Raw genomic sequence first — 16,748 nt, 5'->3', positions numbered from 1 at the left:
CTATCAAAGGCCAGCTCTAGGGAGGACTGGGACTCTAGCATCTCAGGACACTGCAGGAAGAGAGAACCACATCATCTAGGGGTGGGGCGGAGAGGGAGGTGATGCAGAGGACCACACGGAGGAGGGTCTCGGGTCACAGACCTGGCAGCACCACCAGAACCTCTCCTCCCCACAGTGCCCAGAGGCTCGAGTATGAAAAGACCAAGTCCCTTGGGTGAGGACATCTCAGAGGAAGCCCCACATTAGTTCTGCGTGTAACTAGGAAGAGAACTAAATCTGGTAACTATTATTTTATCGAGAAATTGTCCTTTATTTCTGAGAAGTCATAAGATTGCTTTCTTGAAATAAAATGAAAACCAACTTTTAAAAGGAAATCAGTAGGGGCGCCTTAGTAGCTCGGTCGGTTAAGTGTCCAGCTTTATCTCCAGTCATGATCCCAGGTTGAGCCCCGCACTGGGCTCTGGGCTGACAGCTCAGAGCCTGGAGCCTGCTTCGGATTCCGTGTCTCCCTCTCTCTCTCTGCCCTTCCCCTGCTTGTGCTCTGTCTCTCAAAAATGAATAAACGTTAAAAAAAATTTTTTTTTTAAGGAAATCAGGACGTCACTAGTTAACAAGTGCTCAAAATCTACTATTTTTTTTTTTGTTGTTTGCCAGGTGGTCAACCTACCTGGACAGAAACTGTAGAGGCAGCTGCAGGTTGTCTTTCAGTGTCCGGAGCTGCTGCACATCGCAACAAAGACTGACGTTGTCAAAGAAGAATCCTGGACAGAGCTCCTTTTGGGTGAGAAAGCATGGTTATCAGAGCAGCAAAGTCAAATCAGGACACACATTACTCAATAAGGCAATTTTACTCACATAGTCCTTTATAGGTATAGAAGGGTAAGAAATGTGTTTGCAAAGTTCTTGCAGAATTCTTTTACAGGGCTATCAATTTTACTATTTATAAACGAGGGAGTCACAAAAGTAGAAGCAGTACAGTTATTTCAAATCTTTTTCCTATTTGGAAGCTCCCTTCCCTCCATGACAACCAGTTTGATCTCTTTAGTTTTCTGTTCAGGTTTAGCCCAAATGCTACTGACTACTTCCATTAGTCACGACAGAGAAAGTCAGAGGTCTTTAACAATTCTCATGAAAGTACCAAGTCAGTCGAGGAGACCCGCCACATGGCAACTTGATTTTACATTACCGAGGCCTCTAAAACCAGACTTTTCCCCTCTAAAACCAGATTTTTCCAGTTCGTTTCTAATATCCCTGTGTATCAGGAAAGGTAAACAAGGCAACAGAGAACAGAATCCTGGTAGCAACCAAAGTTCACAGGCTCTGGATGGAAAACGGGGGAATCACTAAGATAAACAGGACAAGGGAGTCAGAGCCACTTAGCAGCCCAGCCTGCCTGAGTCCTGAAATCCAGGAACCAAAAAAAAGCTAACTTCTAGTATATTTTCAAGAAGCTGAAAAGAGCAACATTTGCGGTACCAAGGTCAGTCCCTAAATAGTAACTTGTTATGTGGAAACTACAACTATGAGAAAGGCATAAAGTGAGTCCCAAAGAAATCAAGCCTCCGGGAGTTATGTTATCTTCTGTGCTATTGTGTGCCCCAGATAAGCGTTTGGGGTAAGATTTAAACCTGTTAGTTTCAGCCCCACCTCTCAGTGATATTTACAGTGTAGTTACAGAGGATCTCCGATTAGCATTTTGTGTTCCCAGTGCCCAAGATAACAAACTTACCTCCACTAAGTCATACCCATCCTTCGGCAAGGGTTTTGGTGGCCCTGAATATTTGCAGTTGTACCTCTTATCTCCAGATGCAATTCCACACTCTCCATACCAGATGCAAGACTGTGCCAACACCTACAGACAGAGTCCACACAAAACTCAGTTCATCGGGGTCCCAAAGGTAATGGAAATTTCAACAGCGAAAAGCACCCATTCAAACACTATTACAAAACCTTCCAACGTTACCTGCAAAAGGAAGTGACAGCAAGAGGCACTGGTTAGCTTAATGTTTGGGGAAATATTAATTAAAATTGACAAGATGTCTAAAATGGGCTTGCCAAGTCAGTCAGCAAAGGAGGTAATAGAAATTACTTATTTACACAATTCCTAGTTCCTGCTAGTTTATTGTCAATGAAAGGAAGCTATAGTTCCATGTAAAGATCACTAAGAACCAGTGTAGAGGAAAGAAAGCAAGATAGTATGTAAGTCTGCAATTTTTAAGGCACCATTTTTGCACATCTGCATAAGAAACTACATAAGCTCCAAATAATGAAAGAACATTTCCATACGTATTTAGGTTGATTCACATCAGCCCATCAATGAGTAACATGAAAAGCAAAGCCAAACCCCCCAATAAACCCTAAGAAAGAATCCTCGAGGTTTAAGTAGAAAGCAAAGAATGTGCTAGCTCTAAGGACAACCACCTCAGCAATCTTAAAAGAAAAATAAAGATTTCTCAAGAGCCACTCATATTTCCCGCGTGAGAGTCACCAGGCTGTCTGAAAACTCAGAAGGGGAGGAGGGTGCAGCGTGAATCATCACGTCAGCACAGCCACGGAGATCCACCACACTGGCCAGGGCCACAGGCCTGCAAGGCCTTGCAATCATCCGTCCCGTGGGGAAATAGAGGCCATCAAGTAGCAACTGTGACTCTCAAGATACCTCCTGGAAAAGCCACTAAAAGAAATCTGAATAGAAGAGTGAATTCTCTCCAGCGGCAGTGGCACGTGACCAACATGTATGCAAGGAGGTCAGTCAGTCTGTGTTGATCCTCAGCATCAAGATACAAATCCCATCACAGGCCCTTGAGGCTCTAAAAACATGAAAGGAAACAGGCAGGAGGTTGGGGTGTGTATGTGTGGGGAATCAAAGGGGTCAAGATTACTTTGAACTCATTTCTCAGGTATTTTCAAACAGAAATTATGACTTACTCTTTTCTGTATTCATTACAAGTCATATGTTTAGGCCATAAGGGAGGGAAATTATACAAATGAGGAAGTGACAAGTATTCAACAATGCCACATATCAAACCTTTGGCAAGAAGCTGCAAAATTCCGCCACTGTTTTTGTTTAAAAAGAATCGCAATTATTTATTTCCATGAACCTAGCGATTCCAGGGAAAGTGCTCCTCTTTCCAAAATTCTAGTTTTCTGACTAAAAGGAAATTATCCATCTACTGAAGTCTGAAAAGGCAAAAAAGCTGAGGAGGTGGCATAACTGCTGACATGACATGTAATTTAAACACAAGTGGCCCCGCCCCAGACTGCACAGAATTCTCAACACAGCCAAAGGGCAAGCAGGTCCAAGCCTGGGCACTCTGGCAAGTCACCCGCCAGAGTGACAGAAGGCCAGTCGACAAACGCAACTCTGGCATGACTAACAGGAAGAGGGTCTGGAGTCTCAGTTCCCTTTCCTCAGTGCTCAATGTTACGAAAGGAAATAAAGACTCAGCACAATGTGCTTCCCAGTCATCCTTCATAATGCCCGCCTTTATCTCAAGGTTGTTTCCATCCCTGGGGTAGAAGAGGGGTGGGGCAGGGGGGTGGGAGGAGGTCAGGAGTCCTGGGTTCTGATCCTCAGAGCTCACGAGGCTCTCAGTCAATGTGCCTGCTGGGCCTGCCTGCAGCTGGAGGTTACTGAAACCGTGTTGAGCAGTTCTGCTCCCTGTGAACAGCAGCTCATAACCCCTGCCCATCTCACAGGTTTGGTGTGAAGATCGGATAAGGGAATTTATGTGGAAGTACTTAGTGAACTGTAAAGCTATACAATCAAATGCAAGGGATCATTATTGTCTTCCAATTCTTTGGGACCTCAGCAAAGAGTACCTGAAGTAAAACACCTGAAATAAAACACCTAGATTTCTTTGGGCCCAGGAAAACTGTGTTTGACTCAATGCTAACAGATTTGCTTCCCAAAGTCATCCTGCCTCTGGAGGCAGCCCAGGCCAGTGGGGCCCAAAGGCACTCGCAAGCCATTTACTTGTGCGGCAGGCACGGTTTCAACTGTTCTTCATTTTTTAACCCAATTCATCCTCACAAGTTGATGAGGGAAGTGCAGTTATACCCATTTTACAGTTGAGAAAACAGAGGCACAGAGAGGCTAATTTGCCCAGGAGTGGCAGAGTTAGGATTCAAACTGGAACATTCTAGTTCCAGAAACAGACTCTCAGTAAAATATAATTGCCTGCATAATTAAGGTCCTCACTCTAGCACCACACCCTCTCCCGATCCCACCCTGTGCAAGGCACGGTCAGGTGTGCACTCACTCACACAGCTGAGCCGGTGGGGGAGCCCTCTTTTCCACCTCAGCTCCCTCTCGCCTCACCTACAGCTGAAAGCGAGAGCCGCCGGCCCAGCTGGTGCCGCGCTCCTCAGCCTCCCGGGGGACCTCCACCGCCCGACCCCTCTCTTCCACATTCTCAACCTCATCTCTCTGTGCATCCCTTCACCAGCTCCTGCCAATAAACGCTCCTCCGGTATCATTCTCCCTCTTGGTCAAATGACCCCAGTTTCTCTCCAGCTGCCCTTCCAGTTACCTGCCTGACATCCCAGGTGCCCCAGGTGCTCCAAAGGACACCAATCTTTCCTCCTCCACCAATCTCTCTTCATGGGGTTTCAAAGCCCCAGGTACCTCCTGGGGAAGTTCCCAGTGAGGTGCAGTTTCTGGCACCCCTTCCTTGCCATGCAGACTGCCTTGCCGCCTCCTCTGCAGACCTCAGCACGTCCCCTAGGCACAGCTGCCAGGTGGGCTCTTCCTGAGCCGAGGCTCCAAAGCTCTCTGATGCTCAGAAGCCTACAAGCCATCTTCCCACCGCCTGAGACAAGCTCCAGACGCCTCACCTGGCTCCGGGGTGCACGCTCGTCTCCCTCCCATTCCTCATCTTCTGTCCCACACTCAGAGAGACTTGCGGACCCCTGCACCCCTGCTACCTGCCAGGGCCACTCTCCAACCACCACCTCCCCCGTGGGTTTATCGCGACCCAGCCAAGCACAGCCCCTCCCTCCCTGAGCTCCATCATTCCAGCTGTTTCTGGGAGGGCTGCCAGCACCGCCGCCACCATCACCGCCGCCGCCTGGCCCAGCATCCAGGGACTTCCTAAGAGTGCCCCTGTTATTTTCCTTAATTCTCCGATCTATGAGGTCGGTACTAGAACAATACCATTCTACAGATAAGGAAACTGAGGGTTACACAGGTGGAGTGACTCATCTGAGGCCCCACCCAAGGCCTGGCTGGTTCGGAAGCTGGAACTCCTACCCACGCTACCCGGAGGGTCACTCCTCAGTGGACCACTGGCCAGGCCATGCTCTTCTCTGTATCCCACCAAGAAGCTCACTGGCTTTCAAACGCCTGGATTTCCAGTCTCCAAACCACCACAGCAGAGCGGGCAGTCAGGACTCTATCGACAAAGACGACGGATACACCTCAGATCTCTGGAATGTCATGGCGGCACATGCCGACACCGAGACCAGGGGTGGGCCGCGCGACCAACAGCTCACACACGGGGCACACGCTTTCCCAAGGTAAGGTGTGGCTGAAAGCTGCCTTTACCGTGATACAAGAATGCCTGACTTCGTATCAGTAACATCCATTTGGGGAAGGAAGCAACGCTGAAATAAAACCTACCAACGTCTGAGGTCTGCCAGAGCCCAAAGTGCACCTGATCAAACATGAGCTCGGTGCTGGAGATGGATGGTGGCTGCACAAAAATGTCTTTAATGTCACTGAATTGTACACTTAAAAACTGTACACTGTCAGTTTTATATTATGTGTTTTACCACAAAACATGAGCTCAGATGTCCTTCCTGGAAAAGTCCAGGAGCAAAGACTGCACAGAGCACTCTGTCAGTTATCACACTCGGACTTAACAAAGAAGCATGACCATCCGTTCAAACAGTAAAAAACTATGGGTCTGAGTGCCACACGACACGTCTTGTTAAAGTTCCACTCAAGTCCTGGAGACCCGAGTCTAAAGGATAACAATTCTTCCCGGTTGGTCTCGTGGTCATAGACCAGTCATACGGAGCTATTTATAACCACAAGAACGATCTTACTGAAGCATTTTTAACTGGTACCCATTCCTAAAATGTTAAAAATAAATGACTATAGACTTTATTTTTTAAGTAGGCTCCACACGCAGCATGGAGCCCAACATGGGGTGTGAACTCATGACCCTGAGATCAAGACCTAAGCTGAGATCAAGAGTGAGATGCTTAACCAACTGAGCCCTAACTTTCTTTAATTACAGACTCCATACCCACTCATCACAAACATGCAAACCCACACATCACAGATGTATGTGCAATAACACTGGAAGTCCCACTCCTCTATCCCTCCACCCCCTTTCTCAGATTTAACTGCTGCTAATCTATTAGGCTTTTAATTCCTCCTGACAGGCAAACCTGTACAGACATATACACACAAAAACATACAAGTGTGGTAACTTAAAAAAAATTTTTTTTAATTTAAATTCTAGTTAGTCAACATACAATGCAATATTGGTTTCAGGAGAATTCAGTGATTCATCACTTACATGCAACACCCAGTGCTCATCACGAGTGCCCTCCTTAATACCCATCACCCATCTAGCCCATCCCCCACCCACTTCCCTCCATCAACCCTGTCTGTTCTCTATCATTAAGAAGGTGTGGTAACTTCTAAACAGCTTTTTCACAAATACATCTGGATGACCCTGCACAGACTGGCTTTTGGCTCAGCTTAAACAGCCCTTCTCTGAATTCATCCAGGTCCCCAAGGCCAGACTCCAGTGCTTCTTCACAGGTTTCAGCCCTACCCATCTTGGAATGTCCCCCGGCTCTTAAAAGCCTCTCCCAAGACTTGTCACCTCCATTAAGTTTCACTCTGACTCCTCTCACCTGGTTCCAGCACTGTGCTCTCCCGGTCAGGTGAGCTCTCTGGGGACAGAGGTAGGTCAGCTCCAGGCAGCACCTGGCTAGTGTTCAGAGGCATCATCCTCACCACTCAAGTCAGCAGGTATTCTGAGCCCAGGGCTCCGGTGAGTGATATCTGCTCCTCACTTACATTCCACAAGCTCCTACGTGGATCCCCTGGGATGGAGGCTGATAAACTTTTCCAAGAGGGCCAAATATTAAGTATTGTAGGCTTGTGGGCCATAAGGTCTCTGTAGAAAATACTCAACTACCCTGTTGTAGCTCAAAAGCAACCACAGACAACAGGTACATGATGGGTGTAGGGGTGATGAAGAAAACTTTATTCGTAACAATAGGCTATGGCCAGGCTGTGTGATTTGTGGGCTCCTGCCCGATGAAGTAGAACGAATGAGAACTGTAAATTTACGTGTGTAGAGAGAGGTTCCACGAGTAGTTTCTGGTTATTGTCTCAACTCCCTAGTAAGACCATAAAAGTGTAAAGGGCAGAAGCCCAGATGTTTTATTTCCTTTCAAAGTCTCTATAGTACCTTATCCAATGTCCATCAACCCAGAAACCATCAAATCTCTTGATGAGTTGAAGGAGTTCAAATGGATTATGTAAGAAGTTCAGAAACGAGAACTACCGGTTATTTTGGCTTTAAACGAGAATTTAGTAGTTACAAGGCTAGAGCATCTCTACTTTTAAAGGTTAGGTCACATGGCTGTTTCAAAACATGCTCTAGGGTTTAATTATTGGCTAGATGAGTGGATAGAAGTTTCTTTCTTTCTCTCTTTTTTTTTAAGTTTATTTATTTTGAGAGAGAAAAAGCGCAACAGGGGAGGGGCAGAGGGAGAAGGGGAAAGAGAATCCCACGCAGGCTCAGTGTTGTCAGCACAGAGGTCGTGCGATCATGACCTGAGCCGAAATCAAGACTCGGAGGCTTAACAGACTGAAGCCACCCAGGTGCCCTGGGAAGTTTCTTTCAACAATAGTAGTTCAGCAAAACAAAACAAAACAAAACACCCTTCTGCTATATGTCGACAACTACACCAACTGCAAAACAGACTCTAATAGGGAACTCTATAAAAGCACATCTATCAGATGGAGAAGCTCTGAGCATCAGCAACAGAATCCTACACTCCAGGAGGCCTTTAATAAATCTCAAGTATTAACTAACTCATAGCAAAATGCTTAGTGAACATCAACCACATGCCAGGCATGAAGTTCAGTGATCCCTTCCCTCATTGCCTCATGTATTTCTTAGATAACCTCTGGAGTAGTATTGCAGCATTTTGTAGGTACGGAAACCAAGGCTCACAGAAGATTCTCTAAGGTCACATGGCTCCTAAGTAACAAAACCAACAGTGAGAAAGAAGATTTTGAAGGTCAGGTTAAGCATTCTCCATCCTATCTGCTATCCTCACCCCCTAGCTGCTGCACTGCTCAAACTCCAGCTCAGTTTGTATAGATACGTCCTCAGATTTTCACTGTGCACCAATGATGGGCTGTCCCAGCCACTACCCTCTTTCTACCTAAATGTGTTCACTTGTGGAAATAATGATGACCATTTACCACTTTCTAAGTACATCTCCAGGCTGCTGTCAAGTCATGTTACCACCACTGACCACCCTCAGCTCTGGGCCTGCTCTCGGCCACCCCACGGCACATGGAGTGGAGGGCCGGGTCCTCTCACCTCTGCCACTGTCTTGGATAGGTAAAGTTCATGGCAGAACCCAGAGACACACCAGCTCAAGCTCCAGCAAGGGAGGGTTGGTTAGGGGGTAGGGAGAGGCCTCTGCAGGGAGCAAGGGGGCTGGCCTGGCCAGTCAGGACAACGCAGGATAGGATGGAGAGACACAGAGAATCCTATCCAGAGATTAAGCTGCCTGCTCTTTCCTTGGAGTCTGGTAGGCAGACCAAAAAATATGGCAGGATATTTGGGGCGGAGGCTGCTCTGGTGTGACTTCTAATGATGGAAATCTCCGGAACTCTCTTTTATAGCTAATGTGGTAAACATATCCACATAACAACGGATAATTTGTGTGACCACTAGGTGTGCCTATAAATGGGTGTTTACTTCATACATTTTTAGATAGGCTCAGCAAGTCTTCACTCTACAAATAACCCCACTAGCTTGAAGTTTAAGTGACTTGCCCAAGGTCACACTACTAGTTGGCATCAGACATTTCTGAGCCTTAGCACTCACAAACTTGAAAAATAATCCAAAAGCCACAAGACTAAAACAAAACAGCAGATGGGAACGTATACTGTGCACAGGTCTTTTCCTATGCAATATGTATACAGTGTGGCAAATGAACAAAGGGCCAGGCCACGAGGCTAACCCCATCCCTGATTCATTGCTGGATTCTGGAGAAGCCACACTGGAACTAGGAGCAAGCCTTGAATGAAACACCCTGTTGGCCATCTGGAACATCTGCTGAACATCTGCTGATCAATTTAGCTTGCTAAATATAAGTAATCTGGTACCAATATTTTGAATCTGAATAAACTAGAGCACAGAAGTCAGAAGACCGTGGCTCAACCCCTAGTCTGCCATTTATCAGCTACATGACCTTGGCACAAACTTAGGCCTTAATATCCTTAATTTCTTGTAAAACAGGGCACGCAGAATCCCATCTATCTTAAAGGGGTTCTGTGGTGTTAAGATGAGACCAGATGTGTCTTAGCAATGGAATACTATGCAAAAATTAGGTAACTCTTTTTTCTTTAGATTCTTGTAATCTAGAACATCATTTCTAAAAACATTGAGATAACTTACCATAAAATTCACCCTTTTCAAATATACAGTTGTCTGGTTTTCAGTAACAACTAGGTAACTCTCCCCTACTTTCTCCAGTTTTCACCTGGTAAGAATTAATTCGCCTTCCAAAGGTCAGTTCAAAAATGGACTCCCGTAATATTCTGTCCTTACTTTTGTTAGAGCACATTTTTCATTGTATTGTACATTTTTATGTATTCATCCTTCTTCCCTTCAACTATGAACAAGATAGAGAAAGAAACTACTAACATTTACACAGCACTTTACAGTTTAGACTGCTTTCTGTGTAGGTAACTCTTTTGATCTACTTTTGTATCTACACTACCCACAGCAACCACTTTATATTTATGAAACTAGTGGATGACAAGAACTGGAGTTCCTCTGTGGCCCAAGGGACAGTAATAAGATCGAGAACAAATTTTAAAGCTTCCCTCTTAAATCCCCCCACAGCATGCTTGCATAGAGACAGGTTTGGTTTTTTCCCCAAAGTTTTCCTGCCAAAGCAAATATTCCAAAAACTGAAAATAAGAGGCATACTCCAGGCAAAAAACTTGTTGGGCCACAGTTGATTATTGATTATCATCCAGAAAGCAATGCCTCTGAATCCTTCCCCCATCTTATCCCCACACCTAAACCCACAAAGGCCCAATGATCTGATGACTCCAAAAAGAGAGTCTTGGCCATAGTGGAATTGGTAAAATACAGTTCTTGCCACAAGGAGCCTGCAATCTAGTACTTCAATTCAAACAATATTTCTCTCTCTTTCCATAAGCACCGTGAGAAACAGGCATAGTTGTTAACCCGACTTTACAGAGGAAGAGACTGAGGTGCCAGGGGATCACTGGCTTGCCCAGGATCACTCTTGGTGAGAGCAAGAGTCAAGACCCACAGATAGGTAAAAGCTGCTGCTGCAGTATAAACACAGATGTACGGCTTCAGAAGGTAGGCATTCTAGTTGGGGGAACAGGATAACAAATGTCCCGGATGACATAGCATTTGAACTGGGCCTTGGAAGATGGGCAGGGTTTTGATAGCAAGTTGTTAAGTCGTTTTTTTTGGCCAGAGAGCTGATGCCCTTCACAGAGCTGTGGGTGACAGGGCAGAAAGGGCGCCCACGATCAGATTAGAGATGGTTTAACACCAGCTTCCGCAGTAGGTAATATCTCATCCTTAAAACACCCTGAAAAGCCTCCCTTTTGGGAGGAGTGGAGGGTGGGGAAGGATCACCCAGGAAAGAGAGATCATACTGTCTTCAGACCAGAGGGATTCTTTGTTCTGGGTAATATGACAAACACTGAGGCAATACAAAGACCTATTCAGCAAGCCATTTTCTTTCTGCCCACTCGCTAAAATAAAAACCTCATTTTCCCTTGATTACTTATGTTAATAAGATATCTGAGCACAGTATCAATCAAGGAGTAGGAGAGACTGGGAAAGATTAACCATCTGAAATTGGGGTGAATGTGGGTTTTCTTCAATGCTCTCCATGTCGAAAGATTAAACCATTCCTGATCTATTCAGGAAAAGCCATTTTAATGGCTTAATTCCTACTTAGACCTCACTATGCTCTAAGTTCCTCAAAAAAAAAGCTTATAAAAATTACAATCAGGAGAAATATATGTGATTTCTCAAAACTGCACACATTATTTGGGTGAGTACAAGGCTTAAAAGCCACGCAATCTAGTAATGTTATTTCATCATCTGTAAAAATTAAAAATTAAGAAAAGCAAAAATCCCCCCAAAGGACAGTTAGTCTGTTAATTCTGCAAGAGAACTTCCTGAGTGCTCAGACTGAACCCAGACAAGATGCTATCATTGGTAAGAATTCTCAGAGCAGACGCCTTTCCTTCTTCCCCCAGCCTGTTCAGGTGTGCTGAAAGCCTGTGAGGGAGTTAATTTGTAAAATAACAAAGGAATCTTTCCAGTTAAGATTTACAGACCTATCCAGGCATTTTGCAAGAGACTCATGATGAACCTCTGACCTACCCAAAAAGTCCTACGAGGAGACGCACTCATTGGCCATCAGCCTTGGATACTACCTTGAGGTAAAAGGATTTCAGAGTTAAGTTAAAGCTACTTACCAGTGTGAAGCCTGTCTACTAGATCCTGACCTAAAACTCCAGGGAAACTGAACAGCTGTATTTTCTTAAAGGCACAGAAGTGCTACTGTTCCTTGAGTTTTTACCACAGTCATAACGTCTCCATATGCCATATTACTTAACAACCTCAATAATCCTACAAGGTATTGTCTGTCTTGAAAAGGAACTAAGGTTTGACAGAGTAATGTGTCCAAAGCAAGAGCTAGTGAGTGGTCTACCCACTGACCCCATTCCAAACCACTTACCTGCTCTCTTCTGCCTCCCTCCCAACCAGGCACCAAATACCAAATGTGTGCTATTCCACAAGCCCACACTGCTGGGGAGCCCCTCTACATACATAGGGGAGGGAGCCACAGCTCTTCTCCTGGTTCTTGGGCCCTCACCACGTCAGCAAAACCTACCTGCTTCCAAGAACTACCCAGAAATTTGAGAGGTCTCCTAGTCCAGGGAAGCTCCCTAATTTGCTTTCCCTTCTGATTTACTACCTCATTACTGACATGTCCATGAGGGGGGCACAAGGTCACCAAATTCCCAGACCTTCACTCTTGCATCCTCATCTGGTTTAATCAGCACTATGCTATATCCTTAGACTTTGACCCACCTCCCTTCAACCACTGTTCTTTTTTTTTTTTTTTAATTTGTTTACTTTTTGAGAGAGAGAATCTGAAGTGGGGCTCCATGCTGACAGCAGAGAATCCAACTTGAGGCTTGAACTTGTGAACCACGAGGTCATGACCTGAGCCAAAGTTGGGCGTAACCAACTCAGCCACCCAGGAGCCTCAACCCCTAGTTTTAAAAGAGAAAACAGCAGGGGTGCCTGGGTGGCTCAGTCACTTGGGCGTCCAACTTCAGCTCAGGTCATGATCTCGCAGTTCATGGGTTTGAGCCTGGCACTGGGCGCTGTGCTGACAGCGTGGAACCTGGAGCCTGCTTCGGATTCTGTGTCTCCCTCTTTCTGCCCCTCTCCCTCTCACACACACACACACACACACTCTCTCTCTCTCTCAAAAATAAACATTTAAAAATAAATAAATGAATGAATGAGTGAATAAAAGAAAACTGCAGACACAGAAATAGCAGTGAATGTAGTTAAGAATTTATCAATTTTCTCTGTTCAAAGAACCAGCTTTTAATTTCATTGATCATTTTTCATCTTTTTAGTTTCTGATTCATTTATTTCTGCTCTGATCTTTATTATTCCCTTCCTTCTACTAATTTGGGGCTTTGTTTGCTCTTTTCCTAGGTTTCTTAGGTGTAAAGTTACATTACACTGAGATTTTCCTTCTTTCTTGAAGTAGGCCTGTATCGCTATTAACTTCACTCTAAGAACTGCTTTTGCTGCATCCCACAGATTTTGGTATGTCATATTTCTGTTTTAATTTTTCTCTCGGTACTTTTAAATTTCTCCTTTGATTTTCTTCAGTGACCCATTGGTTGGTCAGTAGCATGTTGTTTAATATGCTCGCCTTTGTGGGTTTTCCTGTTTTCTTCTTCTTTTTTTTTAAAAGAAATGTTTTTCTAGTTTAAAATTTTTGAGGGGTGGGGGAAGGGCTGAGAGAGAGGGAGACAGAGGATCCTAAGTGACTGACAACAGAGAGCCCAGTGTGGAGCTTGAGCTCATGAACCGAGAGAATATGACCTGAGCTGAAGTCAGATATTTGACTGATACCCAGGCACCCCCGACCCCATTTTCTACATGTAATTAATTTCTAGTTTCATACTACCATGGTTGGAAAAGATGCCTGATATGATTTCAACCTTATTGAATTTATTGAGATTTGTTTGTGACCCAACATGCAATCCTACAGAATGTTCCATGCACACCTGAGAAGAATGTGTATTCTGCTTTTAGATGGAGTGTTCTGTCCATATCCATTAAGTCTATCTAGTCTAATGTGTCATTTAAAGCTGATGCTTACTGATTTTTTTGTCTATCTGTTGATGAAAGTAGGATATTAAAATCCCCTACTATTATTGTATCTTTCAATTTCTCCCTTTAGGTCTGTTAATATTTGTGTTATATATTTTGGTGCTTTAATGTTGGATGCATATATGTTTATAAATGTTATATCTTCTTGCTGGATTGACCCCTTTATCATTATGTAATGAATGCCCTTTTAGTAGTCTGTGGTTTTTTTTGTTTTTGTTTTGATTTTTATTTACTTTTGATAGAACACAAGTCAGGGAAGGAGAGAAAGAGAGAGAGAGAGAGAGAGAGAGAGAAAGAGAGAAGGAGAGAGGGAGGGAGGGAGAGAGGGAGAGAAAGGGGGAGACACAGAATCGCAAGCAGGCTCCAGGCTCTGAGATGTCAGCACAGAGCCCAATGCGGGGCTCAAACCCACAAACCGTGAGATCATGACCTGAGCAGAAGCCAGACACTTAACCGACTAAGCCACCCTGGCGCCCAGTCTGTGTTTTAAAGTCTATTTTGTCTAATATGAATATAGCTACTTCAGTATTCTTTCCATTTCCACTTGTACAGAATATTTTTTTCCATCCCTTCACTTTCAGTCTGTGACTAGGAAAAAAAAGAGGGCTCAAAATTAAGAAATGGAAGAGAAGTTACAAGTAATACCACAGAAATACAAAGGACCATAAGAGACTACGGTGAACAATTATAAGCGAACAAACTAGACAACCTAGAAGAAATGGAGAAATTCTTAGAAACATACAATCTTTCAAGACTGAATTATGAAGAAATATGAGATCTGAAGAGACTGATTACTAGCAAGGAGATTGAAACAGTAATTAAAAACTTCCCAACAAAGTTCAGGACCAGATGGCTTCCCTACCAAATTCCACCAAACATTAATTTAATACCTACACTCAAAGTCTTGGAGGAAAAGCCTTCAAACACATTTTATGAGGCCAGCATTACCCTTATACCAAAACCAGACCAGGGCACTATTAAAAAAAAAAAAAATACAGGCCAATATTCTTGATGAACACAGATGCAAAAATCCGCAACAAAATATTAGCAAACAAAATCTAAAAGGATCATACATGATGATCAAGTGGGATTTATTCCACAGATTCAAGGATAGTTCAACATCTGTAGATCAATATGATACATATCAACAAGATGACATAAAAAATCATATGATCATCTCAATAAATGCAGAAAAAGCATTTGACAAAATTCAACATCCATTTATGATGAATATAACCACTCTCAACAAAGTGGATATAGAAGGAACATACCTCAACATGACAAAGGCCATCATGGCAATCCTACAGCTAATACCATACTCAATGGTGAAAAATTGACAGCTCTTCATCTAAGAACAGGATGCCTATTCTCACCACTTTTGTTAAACATAATATCGGAAGTCCTAGCCATGGCAATTGGGCCAAAGAAATAAAAGGCATCCAAATCAGAAAGGAAAAAGTAAAATCTGTTACTATTTGCAGATGATACATGAATTCAGTAAAATCACAGGATACAAAATCAATGTATAGAAATCTGTGGCATCTCTATACACTAACAATGAAAATTCATAAAGACAAACTAAGAAACAATTCCGTTTACAATTACCTTAAAAAGAATAAAATATCTAGGAATAAATTTAACCAAGGAGGTGAAAACTATTAGACACTGATAAAACAAACTGAAGAACACACAAAGAAATGGAAAGATAATCTGTGCTCATGAATTAAAAGAATATTGTTAAAATGTCCATACCACCTAAAGCAATCTACACACACATTCAGTGAAATACCCAACAAAATTCCAATGGTTCACTTTACAGAACAGGAACAAATAATATTAAGATTTATATGGAATCACAAAAGATACTCAAAAGCCAAAACAATCTTAAAAAAGAAGAACAAGGCTGGAGATACCACACTCCCTCATTTCAAACTATGTCACAAAGCTATAGTAAACAAAGTAATGTGGTATTGGTATAAACAAAGACACAGATCAATGGAATAGAATTCAAAGTCCAGAAATAAGCCCACGTAAATATGGAAAATTAATATACAACAAATGAGCCAAGAACATACAACAGAGAAAGGACAGTCTCTTCAATAACTGGTATTGGGAAAACTGGACAACCACATGCAAAAGTATGAAACTGGACCACTATCTTACACCATTTACAAAAATTACCTCCAAATGGATTAAAGACTTGAATGGAAGACCTGAAACCATAAAATTTCTGGAAGAAAACATAGGTGGTAATCTCCTTGACATCAGTCTTAGTGATGTCTCTGTGGATCTGACTCCAAAAACAAGGGACACAAAAAGAAAAATAAATAAGTGGGACTATACCAAACTGAAAAGTTTCTGCACAGCAAAGGAAATTATCATCAAAATGAAAAGGCAACCTACTGGAGAACATATTTGCACACCATATACCTGATAAAGGGTTAATATCCAAAATTTATAAAGAACTCATACAACTCAACAACACCAACCAAAAAAACAACCTAATTAAACAATGGGCAGAAGATCTGAACAGACATTTCCTCAGAGGCATACAGATGGCACACAAGACATACAACAGCCACGTGAAAAGATGCTCAAGATCACTAACAGGGAAAAGCAAATCAAAATCACAATGAGGTATCACCTTGTACCTGTTAGAATGGATATTATCAAAGAAACAAGAACTGACAAACGTTGGCGAGGGTGTGGAGAAAGAGAAACCCTTGTATACTGTTGGTGGGATTGTAAATTGGTACAACCACTGTGGAAAATACTATGTGATTCCTCAAAAAATTAAGAATAGAACTATCATATGACCCAGCTATTCCACTTCGGAATATTTATCAGAAGAAAATGGAAACACCAATTCAAAAAGATATGTGTACCCCCTACATTCACTGCAGCATTATTCACAATAATCAAGATATGGAAACAACCTAAATGTCCACTGACAGATGAATGGATAAAGATGTGATGTATTTATACAATGGGATACTAGTCAGCTATAAAAGAAAGAAAGAAAGAAAGAAAGAAAGAAAGAAAGAAAGAAAGAAA

The 16,748-nt window shown here is 43.1% G+C and overlaps 1 protein-coding gene across 1 annotated transcript in view; it reads right to left on the bottom strand.

The window, feature by feature from the left end:
- The window catches only part of NPC1 (NPC intracellular cholesterol transporter 1), a 53,721-nt gene that overhangs the window by 35,691 nt on the left and 1,282 nt on the right, over positions 1 to 16,748 (bottom strand). The window contains exons 2-3 of the mRNA XM_049620348.1: positions 1,730 to 1,852; positions 668 to 774 (exon numbers count right to left, since the gene is read on the bottom strand). Of these exons, the coding sequence (XP_049476305.1) occupies positions 668 to 774; positions 1,730 to 1,852 (230 nt within the window). The remainder of the gene's footprint in view (positions 1 to 667; positions 775 to 1,729; positions 1,853 to 16,748) is intronic.

The sequence above is a fragment of the Panthera uncia genome, assembly GCF_023721935.1.
Source record: "Panthera uncia isolate 11264 chromosome D3 unlocalized genomic scaffold, Puncia_PCG_1.0 HiC_scaffold_8, whole genome shotgun sequence".
In the NCBI taxonomy this organism is placed as follows: Eukaryota; Metazoa; Chordata; class Mammalia; order Carnivora; family Felidae; genus Panthera; species Panthera uncia.
The sequence above is the reverse complement of the archived record's forward strand: the minus strand, read 5'-3'. Positions and strand labels throughout refer to the sequence as shown.